General features: G+C 44.8%; 1 protein-coding gene across 1 annotated transcript in view; it reads left to right on the forward strand.

The window, feature by feature from the left end:
- LOC115089363 (sodium/bile acid cotransporter-like) overlaps window positions 1-20,268 on the forward strand; it is a 54,824-nt gene extending 34,556 nt beyond the window's left edge. The window contains exon 4 of the mRNA XM_029597453.1: window positions 19,752-20,268. Coding sequence (XP_029453313.1) covers window positions 19,752-19,980 — 229 coding nt within the window. The 3' untranslated portion in view covers window positions 19,981-20,268. The remainder of the gene's footprint in view (window positions 1-19,751) is intronic.
- Window positions 20,269-21,776: the final 1,508 nt, after the last annotated feature.

Genomic DNA, 21,776 nt, shown 5'->3' on the forward strand with positions numbered 1-21,776 from the left:
GAGAAGAGAGCATGGGAGTGAAACGGCTGTGTGAGTGTGTGTGTGTGTGTGTGTGTGTGTGTGTGAGAGAGAGAGAGAGAAGAGAGCATGGGAGTCAGAAGCCTGTGTATGTGAGAGAGAGATGACAGCACGGGAGTGAGAAGACTGTGTTTGTGAGAAAGAAAGAGAGCATGGCTGTGAGAAGCCTTTGTGTGTGAGAGAGGGGACATGAGACTGAGAAGCCTGTGTGTGTGAGACAGAGTCTGGGAGTGAAAAGCCTTTGTGTGTGAAAGAGATAGTATGGGAGAAAGAAGACTTTGTGTGTGTGTGTGAAAGAGAGCATGACAGTGAGAAATCTGTGTGAGAGTGAGAGAACATGTGAGTGAGAATCCTGTGTGTGAGAGAGAGAGAGCATGGGAGAGAGAAGCTTATTTGTGTGAAAGAGAGTGAGCACGACAGTGAGAAGTCTGTGTGTGTGTGTAAGAAGAGAGAGAGCATGGGTGTGAGAAGCCTGTGTGTGGGAGAGAGGGAGCATGGGACTGAGATGTTATGCTCAGGCTTGTGGACCCTTGGCCGACGAGAGGATGGTATACCTTTCGGAGGGTCCGTAGGCTCTCTTGTCTGGTGGCGAGGCAGAACCAGCTGACCCTTGGTACTGGAGACTGAGGCAAACACGGAGATGATGAAGAGAGGAGATAAGGCACTGTCTCTTCACCACTGGTGGTCTGCAGTCCCCCCGGGAGGAGCCCATAGGGACCTGACCGCTGGGACTTAGGTGCACCTAGGGAGGTCAGGGTAACGGTCCAAAGGCCAACTGGAGCTTCGCCCTGGAAGCCCACGGTCCCCCCAGGAGGAGCCCATAGGGACCCGGGCCGCTGGGACTTAGGTGGGCCCTTGGAGATGGAGTCCTAGGTTGAGTGCTAGAGGGTCATTGCTCACCAGTCCAAAGTTGTGTACCAGAGAATCACCACTTGCCAATCCAAAGTCAGGAACACCAAGACAGAACAGGATCCAAAGCTCAAGGACTCACCTAAGCAAGCAGACTGGAGGACAGTTCAAAGCAGTGCTCAGTCTTTCATCTCTATCGGGCCATGTCATCTCCAGCCATCGGGGGAACCAGAAGTCCTGGACAGACGGTCAAGGACAGCCGATCAACAGGAGCAAGGGCCAGGATGACCCAAGCAGCAACTGAACATGGTGGTGAGTCTTCTGGATCACTTGAGCTTGCAGATGTTCTAGGAATTCTTAAAGGGGGAGCTTGAACCCCCAAGCTTGGAATCAAGTGTTCTTAAGTCCAAGGAAGTGTGGGCTACCACCCACAAACATGGAATCAATTCTTAGAGGCACCAAGAGTCAGACTCGATCCCATGACCTTCAGATCAGGGTATTTTTCAACTTAGGCACTGCACCACATGCCAAGTTACTGGATGAGCAGAGGAAGCTGCCTTTTATACTTCCTCTGCCCTGGCTGATAGAGAACAGGTGAGGCCATTTAAAGGGATGGGTCCCTTTAATTCTGTGGAGGGGGTGTGGCCTAGTGCTCAAGCATGGTGGTGGCCATTTTGGATTTCCCCCGCAGAGGGGAGATGCCGCTGGGGGGAAGCAGGACGGCTTCCCCTGCAACGGGCAGCGCCGGAGGCCGCGCAGGCGCGATGACCCGAGTCGAGCCCTCCCCCAGGGCTCCCGCGGTGAGGGAACACTGCAAATCAGGTAGGGGGCCGCGGTCGTGGGGCGCCACGGCCGCGGAGCACAACATGAGAAGCCTGTGTGTGTGGGATAGAGAGTCTGTGAGTGAGAAGCCTTTGTATGTGAAAGGATTTTGGAGTGAGAAGCCAGTGTGTGTGTGTGAAAAAGAGAGAGCACCTAGGTTTGAGAAGCCTGTGTATGTGTGAATATGTGAAAGAGAGTGATTATGGGCGTGAGAAGCCTGTGTGTGTGTGAGATAGAGAAAGCATGGGAGTTAGAAGCCTATGTAAAAAAGAGAAATTAGAGGATTCCAGGTGAAAAGTTTATATGTACTTTTCATTTCTGCTTGAGTATTTATTGATCTTTTAATGTGAAGGGCAGATTTGTTTATCTTGGGACCATCTAGTTTGTGTTAAGAATGTTTCTTGTAATCTGCAGATAACAGGATAGAGCATAAGTAAACCTATTGAGTACAGAATATTCTGTGTGTGTATTTACCTTTAGCATTATGTGGCACAGAAAGTGTCATTTGTTAAGAATCAAAAGTACAGTAAGGGAGAATTAAAAGCAGAAACGAAGAGAAAGTATCTCTTGGAGATTGCAGCAGCTTGTGGAAAGAATCCATAGGTTCTAATGTTGCAGCAGACTTAAATTCTTTTGGTGATGTAGAAAATAATATTTCTGAGCATATCCATGCCACAATGCCCAAAAATAAGAATAGTGGCCACACACTTAGAGAAAATATAAACTCTCATAAGAACATAAGAACATAAGAAAATGCCATACTGGGTCAGACTAAGGGTCCATCAAGCCCAGCATCCTGTTTCCAACAGTAGCCAATCCAGGCCATAAGAACCTGGCAAGTACCCAAAAACTAAGTCTATTTCATGTTACCATTGCTAATGGCAGTGGCTATTCTCTAAGTGAACTTAATAGCAGGTAATGGACTTCTCCTCCAAGAACTTATCCAATCCTTTTTTAAATACAGCTATACTAACTGCACTAACCACATCCTCTGGCAACAAATTCCAGAGTTTAATTGTGCATTGAGTAAAAAAGAACTTTCTCCGATTAGTTTTAAATGTGCCCCATGCTAACTTCATGGAGTGCCCCCTAGTCTTTCTACTATCCGAAAGAGTAAATAACCGATTCACATCTATCCGTTCTAGACCTCTCATGATTTTAAACACCTCTATCATATCCCCCCTCAGTCATCTATTCTCCAAGCTGAAAAGTCCTAACCTCTTTAGTCTTTCCTCATAGGGGAGTTGTTCCATTCCCCTTATCATTTTGGTAGCCCTTCTCTGTACCTTCTCCATCGCAATTATATCTTTTTTGAGATGCGGCGACCAGAATTGTACACAGTATTCAAGGTGCGGTCTCACCATGGAGCGATACAGAGGCATTATGACATTTTCCGTTTTATTCACCATTCCCTTTCTAATAATTCCCAACATTCTGTTTGCTTTTTTGACTGCCGCAGCACACTGTACCGACGATTTCAATGTGTTATCCACTATGACACCTAGATCTCTTTCTTGGGTTGTAGCACCTAATATGGAACCCAACATTGTGTAATTATAGCATGGGTTATTTTTCCCTATATGCATCACCTTGCACTTATCCACATTAAATTTCATCTGCCATTTGGATGCCCAATTTTTCAGTCTCACAAGGTCTTCCTGCAATTTATCACAATCTGCTTGTGATTTAACTACTCTGAACAATTTTGTGTCATCTGCAAATTTGATTATCTCACTCGTCGTATTTCTTTCCAGATCATTTATAAATATATTGAAAAGTAAGGGTCCCAATACAGATCCCTGAGGCACTCCACTGTCCACTCCCTTCCACTGAGAAAATTGCCCATTTAATCCTACTCTCTGTTTCCTGTCTTTTAGCCAGTTTGCAATCCACGAAAGGACATCGCCACCTATCCCATGACTTTTTACTTTTCCTAGAAGCCTCTCATGAGGAACTTTGTCAAACGCCTTCTGAAAATCCAAGTATACTATATCTACCGGTTCACCTTTATCCACATGTTTATTAACTCCTTCAAAAAAGTGAAGCAGATTTGTGAGGCAAGACTTGCCCCGGGTAATGCCATGCTGACTTTGTTCCATTAAACCATGTCTTTCTATATGTTCTGTGATTTTGATGTTTAGAACACTTTCCACTATTTTTCCTGGCACTGAAGTCAGGCTAACCGGTCTGTAGTTTCCCGGATCGCCCCTGGAGCCCTTTTTAAATATTGGGGTTACATTTGCTATCCTCCAGTCTTCAGGTACAATGGATGATTTTAATGATAAGTTACAAATTTTTACTAATAGGTCTGAAATTTCCTTTTTTAGTTCCTTCAGAACTCTGGGGTGTATACCATCCGGTCCAGGGGATTTACTACTCTTCAGTTTGTCAATCAGGCCTACCACATCTTCTAGGTTCACCGTGATTTGATTCAGTCCATCTGAATCATTGCCCATGAAAACCTTCTCCATTACGGGTACCTCCCCAACATCCTCTTCAGTAAACACTGAAGCAAAGAAATCATTTAATCTTTCCGCGTTGGCCTTATCTTCTCTAAGTGCCCCTTTAACCCCTCGATCATCTAACGGTCCATCTGACTCCCTCACAGGCTTTCTGCTTCGGATATATTTTAAAAAGTTTTTACTGTGAGTTTTTGTCTCTACAGCCAACTTCTTTTCAAATTCTCTCTTAGCCTGTCTTATCAATGTCTTACATTTAACTTGCCAATGTTTATGCTTTATCCTATTTTCTTCTGTTGGATCCTTCTTCCAATTTTTGAATGAAGATCTTTTGGCTAAAATAGCTTCTTTCACCTCCCCTTTTAACCATGCCGGTAATCGTTTTGCCTTCTTTCCACCTTTCTTAATGTGTAGTATACATCTGGACTGTGCTTCTAGAATGGTATTTTTTAACAATGACCACGCCTCTTGGACATTTTTTACTTTTGTAGCTGCTCCTTTCAGTTTTTTTCTAACAATTTTTCTCATTTTATCAAAGTTTCCCTTTTGGAAGTTTAGCACGAGAGCCTTGGATTTGCACACTGTTTCTCTTCCAGTCATTAAATCAAATTTGATCATATTATGATCACTATTGCCAAGTGGCCCCACTACCGTTACCTCTCTCACCAAGTCCTGTGCTCCACTGAGAATTAGATCTAAAAATGCTCCCTCTCTCGTCGGTTCCTGAACCAATTGCTCCATAAAGCTATCATTTATTCCATCCAGGAATGTTATCTCTCTAGCGTGACCCGATGATACATTTACCCATAGTAAATACATACATTTTATTAGTATAAATATACCAGAACCTATCTAGACATTATAAAACTAACTAACACATATATACTTTTTTTGTTGCAAGATTAAGCGTTATTATAACTGAGTTAAAATGTTTTTTGTAGGTTCTATGAAAGTGGAAATGTCCGAATAAAAAACTGAATTGAAATAGATGGTATTGAAGTACTTTGCATATTGATGAGAATACAAGGGTCGGTATAGGATGTTTACTTACACTTAATTGAATCGGTGAGTCATTTTTGACGGAGTTCGGTTTGATTTATATACTTGAGTAGGCTGGGGTGACATTAATTTTATTAATTTGGTTTTGTTGTAGAATTAAATGGGAGAATATAAGTGTCGTGCTATAAAGTGAGATGACACTGTTGCTACGCTAATAATTGAATAGGAGTCCCTGAAGAAGATCTTACAGCAGGGGTGAAACAGAGATCTTTGTTGGACAGTGGACAGGACAATACATTATGCAACAGGACTGTTAAGTTCATGTATTACATGTGAGAAGATACATATGAGAAGACAAAGATTAAGCGTACCTGATTGTAATAAAGATATTGTATTTGATAAACTGAGGTGTATTTTCACTGTGAGATTTTTATGTTTTTAATAAGAAATGGATGGATGGATGAATGATAAAGTATGTATGTGTTAGTTTTATAATGTCTACGTGTGTGGTCACCAAAAATAAGAATAAGCAGAGCACAGCCTTAATATGGCTACTTGTTAGACTGTTAGGCACCCCGGCCATGGACCCACACGGCCAGTTCCCCTCTCTTCAGGGACCAGAAGGCTCACTTCTGCCCCATTCGTGGCTGGCCTTCATCCCTGATGCCGACCTCAGCGGGTGCGGCCTGCTCCCATGCTCCCTGCATCTCCTGACACCACTGCTTGTGTCCGAGGTCCCTCCAAGTGCACACATGCACCATTCCCTTCTGTTTAAAGGGCCAGTGGTGGGGAAGTTCCCTGTGGCCCAGAGTGATGAGATCAGGCAAGACATGTATAAATATCCTGCCTTGCCATCTCTCCCTCGCCTCAGTAACAGGTCCTGCTCCCTTGTGAGTGTAAGGTGCACTGCGTTCCTGCTCCGGTCCTTTCCATTTCCTTATCCTGTGTTCCTGCTCCTTTCCGTATCCTGTTCCAGCTCCTTGTCCCCTTGGCTTGCTCTTCTGGTTCCTGACTCAGCTCGCCCCTGGATTTTGCTTCGTCTGCTGCCCGTCCTGACCTCCTACTGTTGCAACCGTCCCTTCCCGATGGCTTCACTCCGCCTACCTTTCTTTCCTTGCACCTCCTCTTGCTGTTGATGGACGCCTGGCTTCCGCGGTGTCTGCTTGCCGTCCTCTCTGGCGTCCACGGACCGGCTTGGGCGCTGCCTCCCGCCATGCTCCATCTGTACCTTAGGACGCACGCGCCGCACGGCCCTCACTCTTATTTCCTTCTTGGCGCGAACCTCAGGGGCGTCCCCTGTGATGACATCACACTGCTCGGATATTTAAAGCCTACTTTGTTTGCTAGCCTTTAAGTTAGCAAGGGAATTCCTTACGGATGGAATTCACTCTCCGTACCCAGCTACTCTGCCTCCAATCTTCATTGTACTCTTATTGCTAACAGGGTATCCGCTCCTCAGGGGCCTCACTTGCTTTTCAGGTGCTATCAGGAAACCGGTACTCGCTCCTCGAGGGCCCATGTTCCCTGACTCGCTGCCTGCTCTTACCTTCTCTTCTGCCTGGAAGAATTCGCTATCTTCAACACCAATGAGTACTACCATCTCCACCTCAGAGCTGTTCCCTGGAACCAGGCACTCGCTCCTCAAGGGCCTGCCTCTGTTCCAGCCCTAGTGCCATCTCCTACGTGGAACCGCTGTGTGAGTACATTACCTTCAAGCCTCTCAGCTCTGAGGGATCAGGTACTCGCTCCTCGAGGGCCTGCTCTCCCTATCCTGGGGTTCTCCATACTGGGGCTTTGCGCATATTCCACTGTACTCATTATTCTCAGTTCTTTCCACTACAGCACTGCTACCGGAGGAGTCGCTGTTCCAGCGCCTGAGGGATACTAGCCCAGCCGGGCTACTTCAACTACTCACCTCTGCCACCTCTGGTGGCTTCACCACATTGTCTAATAAAAGATCAATCTCTGTGTTTGTGTGTCCTAAGCTGAGCCTGACCTGTGGCCCCTCACGGGACTGCCCCCCCCCCCCTTGGGCATGGTCAGTTGCCACAGTGTCCAAGGGTCCACCCAAACCTCACTAATTATAACACCTGCCTGCCTACCGTCTCTTCGCCTTAGCCACCTGCCCCGACTTTTGGCCTGTTCTTGGATTCCCTTGCCTGCTGCCGGTCTCGACCACTGGTATGTCGGACTTCGCTTCTGCCTTCCGTCTTCGTTGGATTGTCTTCATCTGGAGACCCACGCCTAAGTCCTGCCGGCCCTGGTACCCAAGGGCTCAACCTGTGGGAACATGGGCTGGAATAGGTGAAGGTCCAGCTGGGTCTCCACTTCGCCTGCATCTGCCTCCCGATGATAGGGGCCTATATTGGGTTCCCCCTATAGGTGGTGCCAACTTCGTCTCAGCTCTGGGATCCACCTATCCAACATACAGGCCGATACAGTAAGGGCGCGTAAGAAAAAGTGCGGCAGTGCTGGGCGCCCGCTCGTTTGCCGCGCGCACAGTTCGGATCACAAACCGCTCGATACAGTATTTAAATGGCATGCAAATGCAAGCCGCGTCCATGAAGCGCAATCCATATTACTGTATAGAGCGCTATACAGCGCCTATACAGTATCCTGGGTGCGCTGGTACCTGTCATTTCAAATGACATTTGAAATGACAGGTACCAGGAAGTGGATGGTTCTCCTACGCTCGGGCATCGGGGATTGCCAGTCCTCTCTCCCCCCCTCCCGAAGCAAGGCGCAGGGCGAAAATCGACTCGACATGTTATTAAAGCAAATAGAAATTGTAACAAAAGTAAACTTACTGCATGCTTCCAGCAGCCCCAGTCCTCTCTCCCCTCCTCCCGAGGCGCCCACCGCGGCTCCCCTGCCTCCCGGAGGTAGCCAATGGCGAAAGCGGCTTCCAGCAGCCCCGCCAACGAAGGTGCATGAACGCATGTCCAATTTAGGCGCTCAAGCAGCGAAGGCACATGAGCGCACGCCGTGACCTGAGCACCCGGATGGACGTCCGAGGTCACGGCATGCGCTCATGCGCCTTCACTGCTTGAGCGCCCAAATTGGACGTGCGTTCATTCATCTCCCCTCCTCCCAAGGCGCCCACCGTGGCTCCCCTGCCTCCCGGGGGCAGCCGGCGGCGAAAGCGGCTTCCAGCAGCCCCGCCGGTGAAGGTGCATGAACGCACGTCCAATTTGGGCGCTCAAGCAGCGAAGGCGCATGAATGCACTCCATGACCTGAGCACCCGGATGGACGTCCGAGGTCACGGCGTGCACTCACGCGCCTTCGCTGCTTGAGCGCCCAAATTGGACGTGCGTTCATGCATCTCCCCTCCTCCCAAGGCGCCCACCGCGGCTCCCCTGCCTCCTGGGGGCAGCCGGCGGCAGAACACACCTTCGCCGGCGGGGCTGCTGGAAGCTGCTTTCGCCACCGGCTGCCCCCAGGAGGCAGGGGAGCCGCGGTGGGCGCTTCGGGAGGAGGGGAGAGAGGACTGGGGCTGCTGGAAGCATGCAGTAAGTTTACTTTTATTACAATTTCTATTTGCTTTAATAACATGTCGAATCGATTTTCGCCCTGCGCCTTGCTTCGGGAGGGGGGAGAGAGGACTGGCAATCCCCGATGCCCGAGTGTAGGAGAACCAGGCCCGAGCGTAGGAGAACCAGGCCACACCATGTTACTTGCTTGCTCCAACCCACCCACTTATTTGACCGGAGCCTGCCTATTGCTGTCACATACCTCTAATGCCAGGGTCAAGGTAGGCGGTAAATTAGCGGGTTAAAGATGCGGCAAAACAGTTGGTTAAAAAGGCGATAATCGGGCCGCACGTTACTTTATGGGAGGGAATAGCTAATTCGATCGTTTACATATCATATACATACCGCAGGTGGAAAGGGATACGCGTCGATTTAAAGAAGCGGTAAAGATTGGTAAAAACGGATAGTGAATCGCGGGTTAGACTTACGCGGCCAAATTGTGGGTAGAAAGTGGGTTAGAAACAGGGTAACCGCGGCCGTGACGTCACGCACGCCCGTCCCTGTGCTTTTATTGGCTTGAGCGTCCGTCAATTTGGGCGCTCAAGCCCATGAAAGCACGCTTCGCTTCGCTTCCAAGGCCGTAACTCAGCAGTCTTTTTTTTTTTGGGGGGGGGGTGTTAGCTGTCAGCCAGAAGTCGAGCTGGCTCCCAGGAGAACCGGGACTTGCGCGGGGGGGGGGGGGACCGCTGCAAGCCGCTTTCACCGCCGGCTACCCCCTCCAGAGTATGGCAGAGAAGGCTGAAAGGGCTGAAAAACAACAAAAGGTAAGTTGGCACATGTCGAGCCACTTCGGGAGGAGGGGATTTTAGGTTTTTAGGTTTTCATGGGTTAAAGTTGGGATCCACTTCCTGGTGCCTGTCATTTCAAATGACATTTGAAATGACAGGTACCAGCGCACCCAGGATACTGTATATTAAGCGCCTATACAGTAAAATGGGTTGCGCGGGCCTAACGCTTCACAGACGGTTCTTGGACTCGGCTTGCATTTGCAAGCTATTTAAATACAGTATCGAGCGGTAGGTGAGCCGGACTGTGCATGCGGCAAACGCGGGTGCACCCGGCACTAACGCAGCTCTTCCTACTGCTCCTTACTGTATCGGCCTGTAAGTTGGGGATGGCTTACTCTATTTCTCCTACTCTCTATGTGGCACACCCCATACTTACTTAAACAGTGGGGTGTCTGGCATCAGCTGATAACCTAGATTCTGCCTTGATTTTGGTAAGCCTGCAGAATACACAGCTAGCTTTGTATGTCCTAACACCTAATTGTGCAGCTATGGTTTTAGCAAAAAGATTTTGTAGAAGCAGGGAGAGATCTGTCTGGTTGTAAACTTTTTCTCCTCTCTTCCTTCTGTCTCACATGACCAAGTTTGAAGGAATGGTTCCTGTGATTAAGCAATCAAAAGCTCGTAGTTAGAAAAGAGTGAACATTTTTTGTAAATTAATCAAAGTAGTGGCTTTCTACTAATTAATTGTATAGCTCAGTTGCTTATAGCTAGCTATTTCTTACTTTGTAATATGATTTAAAAGATTAAAATTAACCTTTCTTCGTATGTGAGGGTTTTTTTTTACAGATTGACAAGCATAAAGTTTGCTGTACGGAATAAAGTGCAAAACCTGAGGTTTTTTTTTTCCTCTCTTCTACAGTTTTGTTTTGTTTTTTCTCTCTTCTACAGTTTTGTTTTGTTTTTTTAACCAGATCTCTCTTAAATATTCTGATTTTTTGCTTAATTGGAGTGGAGGAGTAACCTAGTGGTTAGAGCTGTGGGCTTCTGAATTAGGAGACCAGTATTCAAGTACTACTGTTGCTCCTTGTGACCTTAGGCAAGTCACTTTACCCTTTATTTTCTCAGGTACAAATTTAGATTATAAACCCTCTGGAGATAGGGAAATACCTCCAGTACCTAAATGAAATATGCAGTGGCATATAAAAAAAAATCTAAATTCTGGATCTAAAGAATTTTTTTTTTGCTTTTAAAAGGCCTACTTTTTGAGCTCTAATATTTGTAGGGCTCTGTCATTATGTGTTGTGTTTGTGTGTCATTGCATGTTGTACATATTACATTGTGTTCAGATGTAGACAGTTTTGTGACTATAGAAAAGTGCAATGAATAAACAATAGCGTCTGATGTCATGTAAGTGAAACAGACACTGCTGAAGTTTTATGGGCAAAATGTTTTAAATAATGTTCTAGATATAATATGCTAAGCGATGATAATTGACATTTTTTTCTTCTCCTTTTCCCCTGTTAGTTTTTGTTTAAATTCAGTCAGAATCCATGAACTTGCAGACAAGGAGGTACTATGGGATGGGGGGGGGGGGGGGGGGTTTGTTAATGTTTTTGTTTTTACGAGTACTTGTGAATTGTTTTTTCCTCCTTCCACTTTTTGGGGTTTACATTATGTCATGATTTTAGATGTACAGTTTGAATGAATGAACGAATGAATAAGCATCGAGGTTGCTTTTGTCTGAATATTGTGTGTTGCTTTATGGGAAAGAAGGGATTAGACATTTTGTAGCTGCTTCTTTGAACTATGACAAAACAATATTGGATATTCATATGAATAGTGTATATAGGGATTATTACATACAAGAAGTTATTGATGTTTATTCTAGAGTTTCTATTTACTTGATTTCAGTTTTGATTCATCTCATATCAGGTATTAATTCATAAACACAAACATCTGAATTACTGATGAGAGTGCAGAGGCTGTACTTCAAGACAGCTTCCAGAGTGCTGCACTGTGAGAATTATACACATGTGTCATTGACCTCATAACTTGAAATCATCCCACCCTTTGCCACAGAAGACATCTTAAATCCTTCATTTAATGGTCTGATGTGCTCAGAATTTCCTTATTCCATGGGAGTGGCTTTACTTAGGCACTGTTTTTAAGCAATATGTATATTAGAGATGTGAATCGGAACCGGTATCAGTTCCGATTCACATCATGAAAATTTTATCTTGCAGTCCGGTCGGGTTTTTTTTATCGGCTGCGCCCGAGCCGATAACCAAAAAATACAGCCAACTCTTTAAAATGAGTTTGTTAGTATCCCCCCCCACCCTCCGGACCCCCCTAAAAAATTTTTAAATACCTGGTGGTCCAGCGGGGGTCCCGGGAGCATTCTCCCGCGCTCGGGCTGTCGGCTGCCACTAATCAAAATGGCGCCGATGGCCCTTTGCTCTTACCATGTGACAGGGGCTATCGGTGCCATTGGTCGGCCCCTGTCACATGGTAGGTGCACTGGATGGCACAATATTTTCAATCGTCAGATAAACGATTCACATCCCTAATATATATCTATATCACTTTGAAATCATGATGAAAGATTTTTATGATATACTTAGCTAATATCTAGTCATAGTGTTACTTGCAAATACTACAATTTTGATTCTCACATTAATGATACAGTCTGAATTGATGTAGTTTTATTGCTCCATAGTTGTTGTTCTCTGTGTTACTGGTTCAGTAGACTAAGCTTTCTGTACGTCAATCTGACACCTAGATAGTAATATATTATTTTTTTGTAGAAAGAGCTAGAATAGATTTTTGAAACTGGATTTTTTTTTTTTTGCACTACTGGGGGGGGGGGGGGGGGGGGGAGTATGTAGTACATCTGAGTTTAACTGTTCCAGATACCTAAAATATAAGGAGATTAGCAGGCTGTATGCTTCCAGTGGGAGAGGCCGTTGAGCAAAGATCTGAGACAATACTTCATCAAGAGGTGGAGAGGCACCCAAATAACTGCACATGTGGACGCAGGCTATACTGAGCATAGTAGGCCTGATACTAGATATTCAATGAAAGGTGGCCTATATATCCTGATGAGCTGGGTGTCCCCCAGAAGTCAGAAAGGCCAACCACACACAACAACCAGCAAGGAGATTGCAACGGATGACAGAAGATACTGAGACCAATCGCTGTGGACACTCCTGGCTGGCCAGAAGCAAGCCTTGCTAATGTTTTAAATTCACCAACCAACCTCGTTCCCTTTGGGCAACAATTCTACAACTCCAAATGTCAAGGGAACCCCTTGATATGTGGTTTGTGTGCGGTCGAAAAATAGAATATGAAGAGTTGTTGAATAAGAAAATTAAAGAATAAAACATGGGAGCTATTAAAATAGGTCAGCCACAGAGTGGTTGTTCCATAAATAGCGACCGCACACAAACCACATATCAAGGGGTTCCCTTGACATTTGGAGTTGTAGAAATGTTTTAAATTTACCAGGGCCATGCAGCTTAAATGGGGGCTTAGGTAGCCTTGATAAGGGTATTCTGATCAATTGCACAGAGGGAGCAATGAGTTAATGGGCTTAGCTTTTCTTGCAAATATGGTAGTAGCCCTAGTCTTTTATATTTGCTAGTCCTAAGGGGACCAGTGTTTAATACATGTATATATCCAACAAGTAATTTACATTGTTCTGATTAGTGCTGACACCAATATAACTATAGATTAGGAAACTTTTCATCTAGCACGTATCAGTATGAATCCTCTGAATCCAAGTGTGGAATATATTGGAGTCATTTTTTGGTTACTTTTGCTGAGGCCGTATGGATTCAGAGTTTTCACCCAGACACAGACTAGTTTGAAGGCCACAGGCAACCTCTGAGTGAACTCCTATTTATTTATTGTCTTTTACTGTGAAATGTTTACAAATAAGCAAGAGTCTGTTTATTTAATTATTCAACTAAGCCTAAGATGAGAAAGCTAGCAATGAACTTATACTAAAGTCTGAGAGAGAGGATGAAGGCCACACAGCTGTGCCTGAAATTTGATAAGAACTCAGAGGGAGGGAACATCGCTGCTTCCACAAGCATTTGTAGTGTATAAGAAGAGACAGTGGGGAGAGAGCGCTAGAAATAGACATGAGAGCACAGGCTGATCCTTTGGAAACATGTAAGCTTTCTATATGTAGCAATTGTTATTATCTACCACTACTTCTTCTGTACAATCTGATTTTATTTATTCTGTCCTATTACTCAAATAAACTTACTTTCCTACCTGGAACCGTGATGTATTGAATCAAAGTTTGCATGTGGCTCTTTGTGTAGGGAATAAGCTCCTGGGTTCAAGCTCCCAGGTATAATTCTAGTAATTGTGTGTGTTTATATGGGATTAGCCCCTCAGGTAGCCCCAGTGTAAACCTCAGTGAGATTAGTTCCCCCCCCCCCCCCAGGTCAGAACCTCTGGGCAGGATACTAGTGTGCATGGTCTGAACCCGTAACACATACTCACATAGCTTCTGATTTAAATGAATTGTCCCTTAGTTTATCAGCGGACAGCCAATCTGATACTTGGTCCAAACAGATTTTAAAGTCAGTAAGGGAGACAGACATGAATGTTGTCTGCATAAAAAGATCGCCTAAAGCATTGGCTCTGAATAGGTGTAGCAAGTGGTGAAAGGAAGATATTGAAAAGCATTGAGGATAATACAGATCCTTGAGGAACTCCAGAAGAAGAAAATGTAAGAGCTAAGATGAGAAAATGAATGAAAAAGTAAAATCAACTAATCAACAATATAAACAGCAATTCCAACTGAAAAATAATAAAATTCAAAGAAAGTAATAGTAAAACAAACAATAAAGCAAACAATTAACTGAATAAAGAAGAGAATTTAAGAATATTGGACACTAACAAAAATAATAATAAGCTAATTAAACAAATTAAATTAACTCTAAGGATAATTAAACATAAAGTTCCTGGGAAACATAGGATTCAAGTCAGAGTCCAATCTCCTGAAGAAAATAAACATCAGGCTCAATGGATGCACAAAAGACACACAAAGGACCACATAAAAGAACTTGTTTCTTTGTTCACACTCCTTTGTGCGTACGACAAAGGCATGCAGCGCCTCTAACATCACTGCTGGGAATTTAGCTAGAAAGTCCTTGATGTCATTAGTGGAAGTGGGGAAGCCAGGCACAAGCAGAGAATCAGGGCAGTAGTTAGCAGGGCAGAGTAGCAGATAACAGATGACACAAGCAAATTCAAATCTGTTGAAGGCAAAGACAAAGGCAGTTCTGAGTCAAGTAAGCAGGGCAGCGGAGCATCCGGAAGTGACACAGCAACAGAATCAAGCAGATAAAGAATCTGAAGCTTCTTCCCTCAAAGTAGGTTCCATTTACCACTACTTGTGTCATCTAACAGTCAACTGATTTGTGATCCAGTCCAACTTGGGATCCACTCCCAGGCTTCTTATTTTATTCATGAAACTCCTATGTTGACCATATAAAAAATGTTGAAATACAAGTAAACCACATCAAGTGCCCTTCCTTGATCTGATTCTCTTGTTCCCAATCAAAAAAATAAATCTGATTCATTTGATATGACCTTCCTTTGATAAAAACATGTTGCCTTGGATCCTGCAACCCACTGGACTATAGATAGCTCACTATCCTTTCCTTCAGCAGAGTCTTCATTAATTTTCCCATCACTGAGATCATGATAACAGCCTGTAGTTTCCAGCTTCCTCTCTATTACTTTTGTGAAGCAGACCACAACTGCCCATCTCCAGTCTTGCAACACTCCCATCTCCAAGGATCTATTGAACAGGTCCTTCAGCAGAGCCGCCAGCACCTCTCACAAAATAAGTCATTTTAATTGTGACGGGGACTATGCCCATCACTAAATATAATCTCCCGATTTTTTTTCCAGCTATGGGTAGTGGAAGTGAATTTGCATTTTTTAATCCTCCACTTGCCAAAACCCCACCTTTTAGAGAGATGGGCTTCAAAATCCCTGGGAGCATGCTCAGTGGTGAGAGGGTTAGGCGCAGCTGTAGAACCCAGAGAGGAAGAGAAGCTGGAGATCACCTCTTGAGCTCAAAGATCAAAGGAGCACAGAGGGATAGGAGTAGCCTCACTCCCTGAGATATTTGATGGAAAGGAGAAGAATTTTTGCTGTGGATTTCAGTGCAGAAGTTGGAACTGTGACCAGTCTGGAAGGATGGGCTCCCCCCTGCTTTCCAAAAAGGCTGGGTCATTTTTGTTCTTTTTGTCCAAGGGACCAGGAAAGCAAAGGTGAAGAGACGATGCAACAGTTGGTGCAAAGGTGAAGAGACGACGCAACAGTTGGTGCCAATGTCCCTGCTCCCCAACCACGACAATGGACAACAGAACAGAAGATCTAAGGCACAGGCTGTTTTGCCTTGCTCCAGGCACACCTCTTCCCCTCATGTTCCTAAATGACGAGAGGGATGGGATTAGGAAGCAGATTGGTTTTTCTTTGCTCCCTGCTGTCAACTCTGGCCACATCCCTCTTCTCCTGGTCCCTGTAGAGACCAGGAGGGGAATGGCTAGAATAGGGAATGGAAATGTTTTGGGTTTTTTTTGCTCTGTCCCTTCCAGCCTCACTCCTCCCCTCCAGTTCTATGCAAGGGGAGGGAGGGAGGGACTGCAGCAGGAAGCAGAAGGCTGTTCTCTGATGTATGAAATTTAGCACAACTAGGAGACAGCAAACTTTTAGGATGGCCTGCTGCCCTCCAGATTTCTCCACCCTAGGCACAGGCCTAGTGTGTCTATTGGGAAATCCAAGCCTGCTTACAATGTACATTGTCTCCTTTCAACTTTATAATAACACTGCTGACTTTCCTCCTTTTTCTGATATACCTTAAAAATGTTTTGTCACTGTGCTTTACCTTTTGGCAATCATTTCTTCCAGTTGAACTTTTGCTATTCTGATTTATTTACCAGATATTCTTAAGAACATAAGAACATAAGAAATTGCCATGCTGGGTCAGACCAAGGGTCCATCAAGCCCAGCATCCTGTTTCCAACAGAGGCCACACCAAGCCACAAGAACCTGGCAATTACCCAAACACCAAGAAGATCCACTAGAGATGTGAATCGGGCTTCGGACGATTGAAAATATCGTACGATATTTTCAAAATCATCAGAAATCGGGGGCTCCCCCAAAACAATAGGAAAACCCCACAATATTGTTCATGGGGGTTCTCTTATCGTTTTGGGGGAGGGCGGGAAAAACGGCACACAAATATAACCCCTAAACCCACCCTGACCCTTTAAAACTAATCCCTTAGCTTCTCCCACCCTCCCAACCCCCCAAAAAACATTTTACAGGTACCTGGTGGTCCAGTGGGGGTCCTGGGAGCGATCTCCCGCTCCCAGGCCGTCGGCTGTCACTAATCAAAATGGCGCCGATGGCCCTTTGCCCTTACCATGTGACAGGGTATCCATGCCATTGGCCGGCCCCTGTCACATGGTAGGAGCACTGGATGGCCCGCGCCATTTTTAAAGTACCCCTTCAAACTTCTGCCCACTAAGCAAAAGGCCACCGGCGCCATTTTGCTTAGTGGAAGCCGACAGCCAAGGAGTGACAGATCGCTCCTGGGCCCTCCGCTGGACCACCAGGGGTTTTCGTGAGTCTTGGGGGTAGGGGTTGGGAGGGTGGCATGATGGGGGGGGAGGGAGGGTGAGGTGGGAATGGGCAGAATTTTGAAGGGGCAGTTTTTGCCACTTCAAAACACTGCCGCCTGAAACGGCCACCTCACCCTGCCGCTGGACCACCAGGGGTTTTCGTGAGTTTTGGGGGGGTTATTTTATTTAAATTTGGGAGGGCAGCGCAGGGAGTGGGGGAGCGGCAGCAGGTGGTCCCCATCTCAGGCGGCACATTGCCTTGAGCCGCCCCTGATACCATCTGATGATCATCGGTGCTCAGGTGAGCACCTACACAGATATCAGAGATAGTCTCCATGTGTGAGTACCAGCTTCAGTATCATTGCTTTCCTCATGAGTTCCATCACCATTTGTTTGAGCAGAGCCCCTTGAAAGGCACACATATTCCTTATCCTTAAAGATTCCACAGCAGAGATACTCCAATCTACAACTAGCAGATTAAAAATCTCCAATAAGGGACATCTTTCCTTTCCTTCCCACGTTCTGGATGCCTTTGGCCAGATCTCTGTTCATTTCTTCTAAGCTGGAGGCCTGTACTAGTGTAAATGGAATTGCCATTATGTTTTTTTAAGACAGCCCATAGCGCTTCTTTCTAAGCTGGAGGCCTGTACTAGTGTAAATGGAATTGCCATTATGTTTTTTTAAGACAGCCCATAGCGCTTCTTTCTTTCAACAAGGCCCCTGTATTTCAGGTGCTTTGATATTGTTTTTGAGATTAGTTACTCCTCCCTGTGTTTTGTCATCTCTGTCCTTCCTCAACAAGTTAGAGCCTAGTATTCCCAAATCCCATACATGAGTCTGCAGTGCTTCCACCATTAGGATCTATGATCTGGAATCTTATTGCCTTCGCTATGAACATTTATATTCATAGCTTTCCAGCTTTTCTCCCTTGACTTGCTGCACTCCTTGGTCTCCTTTTCTGCCCTTTTGATTAAAAGTGGACTATTTTGCTGATTAATTTTGTTAATTTCTCCATCCTTTTCTTGTATTTGTCGAAGAAGGAGGAAGACATCACAATTCCATTGCCTTCTTCTGTCATCCTCGTCCTCTAGTTTAAATGCCTGATGATACTGTGGGGATAAAGTTATTCCCTCTAACTTGATCCACAATAAAAATAGACAAATCTTTTGCAGTACAAGTTAATCACATTTATTAATGTAATATTACATGAGAAATATGATGCTTCAGGCAAACTTTCAATGTATGTTCCTAAAACCCAATATATATATAATCAAGTTTATATACATTTTATTTCTACAAAATCATGATTCAGCAAAATATCAATTCAACAAAATTGTAATTTCAGTTCTGCATTTTGCTTCTAAGATAGTTAACAGGTCAGCATGAGCCAGGTCCTGACTGCAATTATCTATAAGCACAGTACATTTTGTTACTGATAAAAAAAAGGCTCACGCATCATTATATCTGTTTTCTACCAATTAGAATTATCTTTTATCTTGTCCATGGAACCAAAAATCTACTGATGTACAATCCTTGTACAAATTTGTTTACATATCTTTCATTCTTATTATAATTTAAAATAGTGTTCATAGCAAGCATAGCAAACAAAGCATAGATCAGTGAAGAATATTAATTAGCTAAACTGAACTATACTGAACAGAGAAATACAATAAAACTCTGTCTTTGGCAATATATGATCTGAATTTCCCACTTAGGATCCTTTTTTTCTGCTATTTGAAATATCTTCATGCAAGTCATGAAGAATATCCTTTATTTGTGCTGCATGTCTCTTTTTACTACAGCTGAAAAACTATTTGTCCCTCTCTTCCCATGAAGCCAAAATGATTTAGATAAACTGAAACCATTCTATCTTCACACAAACTCTAACACATAACTGATGTGTGCCCATTCTAGACTTGTGTTCATATCAGGAGGTCCATATTCAGCCACTATTTGGCTAAGCAAGTTAGCCAGATAAACATATCTGGCTAACTTGGTTGGGATATTCAGTGGCACAGCAGCTAAATATACTCAACTATCTAATAGTTAACAGGTCTAACTTATCTGGCTAACTGAATATCAGCACTAATTCGACTAAGTTATCCGGATAAGTAGCTCCAACCTGGAATGCCCCATCCCACCTCTCACTTAGCCTGCTAACTATTTAGCCAGATAGTTATTCAGTTTAGTAGCGGCTGCCAAACATGGCCAAATATTGAAACAGCGCACTTAGCCGAATAAGGCCCAACTTATCCAGCTAAGTGGTGCTGAACATGGACCTGTAGGAGACTGGAGAGCAAATTCCAGATTAAACTGCAATAGCTAATCCTGCCCAAAGAAGTTGTGTGTGAAAACAATGTTAGTGATTTTATTGTTGCAGAATACACGTGTGCTATTTGACATACATGCATTCAATTCTAGACAGTGATTCCCAAACCTGTCCTGAAGGACCCCCAGCCAGTCAGATTTTCGGGATATTCACAACGAATATGCATGAGATAACTCTACATGCACTGCCTCCATAGCATGCACATTTTCTCTCATGCATATTCGTTGTGGATATCCCGAAAATCTGACTGACTGGGGTCCCTCCAGGACAGGTTTGGGAACCTCTGCTCTAGAAACTTGATTTTTAGCAACATCATGCTCAGCTGGCCCCTTATTAATGCTTGTTTTCATTTCTGCTGTCACAGGTGCAAACGGACAGTTTCAATGGAGACTGGGTGCCAGAACGTCCAGCTCTGCTTTGCTATCCTCAAAGTGGCATTTGCACCTGAAATCATAGGTGCCCTCTATTTGTTCCCCCTTCTCTACTTATTGTTTCAAGCAGGGGAAGGATTCCTACTTGTACTGGTCTTCATTTGCTATGAAAGGAAGAAGGGACTGCAAGGTAAGCACAGTAAAACAGAGGGATCAAGTTAGGGGAAGAGTATCAGAAATAATAGCTAAGATGCACTTCAAATAAATTGCACTTTGTCACATGACAGAGGCAAGGTCAAGGGACTGGACCACAGATAGGCAGGGCAAAGCCTGGTCAGTGCTATTTAGGAAAATAGCGCTGACTCTGCTTGGGGCTAAGGGGTGCCCCGAGGGCTGGGTCTAAAAAAGAACTGTGCTGAAATCTATCGAGCTGTTTGGTCCTCACTCTTTGCTTGCCCAGTAAGGGAAGCCTTCTTAGCTACTTTTGCTCTCTTGCATTATTGTAAGACAGGAAACACGAGTTATATTTGATTTATGTTCCTTTCATTAAAACTGTTGATGAAGTGAGCCTATTTTGTTCTGTGTCTTAATCAGACCCTGACAATGGGATTGTTTTAAACAAATTCCCCGGGGTGATATTTTCCTGCAATTCGCCCCTGGGCAAGGGGACACTCCATGAACCTATCTGGTAGCAAATTTATAACTAATTCAGGAAAGTATTTTTTTCACTGAAAGCACAATTGTCATGATAGGCTGGACTGGGCTTGGGGTACAGCACCCAAGGAGTGGCACAGGATGGCAGGATAAGGCATAGGCCAGTCTTCCGCCTAGCCAGTCCCATCCCCTGCAGATTGAGCCCTTGGGATCTGGGGGCCAGTAGGGCTTGGCTGCAGTGGCAGCACATCATAGTGAGTACAGATACAGATTGGACCTTGAACTGGAACGGCATGCAGGTAAGGACTAGAGCTTTGTACTGGAACAGAGTACAGGTATAATGCAGGACAGGCACAGGACAAGGACTCGGGCTGGAGCTGGACAGAGACAGAAACACAGGGCAAAGGCAGAACTGGACATGGACAGGACCCATAGAATAAGGAACACTGAACACAGAGGCCCAAAGGCACACTAAGCAAGGAAGTCCTAGATATGCCACAGAGCAAGATAAAGGCTAGGAGACTACAGAGCAAGGCAAGGGGCAAGAAGGCCTGAAGGCCACAAGGCAAGGCAAGGAGCAAAAAGATCCAGAGGCCACAAGGCAAGGCAATGAGTGAGAGGACCTGGAGGCCACAAGGCAAGGCAAGGAGTGGCCAGAACAAAGAGCCCAGGTAAGGCATCTGGGATTTGACAAGGCAGGAATATATAGGTATGGGGCTTGATTATATAGGGAAGGAACTTGGCAAGGCTGGAGACTAGGTTCACTGAGGACTTTTGATGGCTAAGAGGCTGCACCGCAGGCTGAGTTGGATGACTTGTGAAGAGACAGTGACTAAGAGCAGAGCTCACTGGAGGTCTCTGCAGGTAGGGAGGCATCATAGTCAGGGTATGATGAGGCTGCACAGCAGGCGAAATTATAACAACAATAAAGGTATGGAATTTGTTAATGGAGGATGTAGTCAAGGATAGTAGTATAACTGAATTTAAAAGGTTTGGCAAGTTTCTGGATGCAAAATCCCAAGGGAAAGTTACAGTATTGGAGGTGAAATTATTCTAAGCACATAGGAAAAGCGGAATCTGGGGGTGATTGTATGTGATGATTTAAAGGTCAAACAGATGGATAAAGTGACAGAAAAAGCAAAAAATATACTTGGCTGGGCTGCACAGGGAGAGGAATAGTCAGCAGAAAAAAGGAAGTGATATTGCCCCTGTATAGGGCTTTGGTGAGATCTCATTTGGAATATTATATACAATTTTGGAGACCACACCTTCAAAAGGATAAAAGCAGGATGGAGTCAGTTAAGAGAGTGGCTACTAACATGGTCAGTAGTCTTCATTGTAATGTATATGGAGATAGACCTAAA

Source organism: Rhinatrema bivittatum, chromosome 4 (assembly GCF_901001135.1).
Source record: "Rhinatrema bivittatum chromosome 4, aRhiBiv1.1, whole genome shotgun sequence".
Classification (NCBI taxonomy): Eukaryota; Metazoa; Chordata; class Amphibia; order Gymnophiona; family Rhinatrematidae; genus Rhinatrema; species Rhinatrema bivittatum.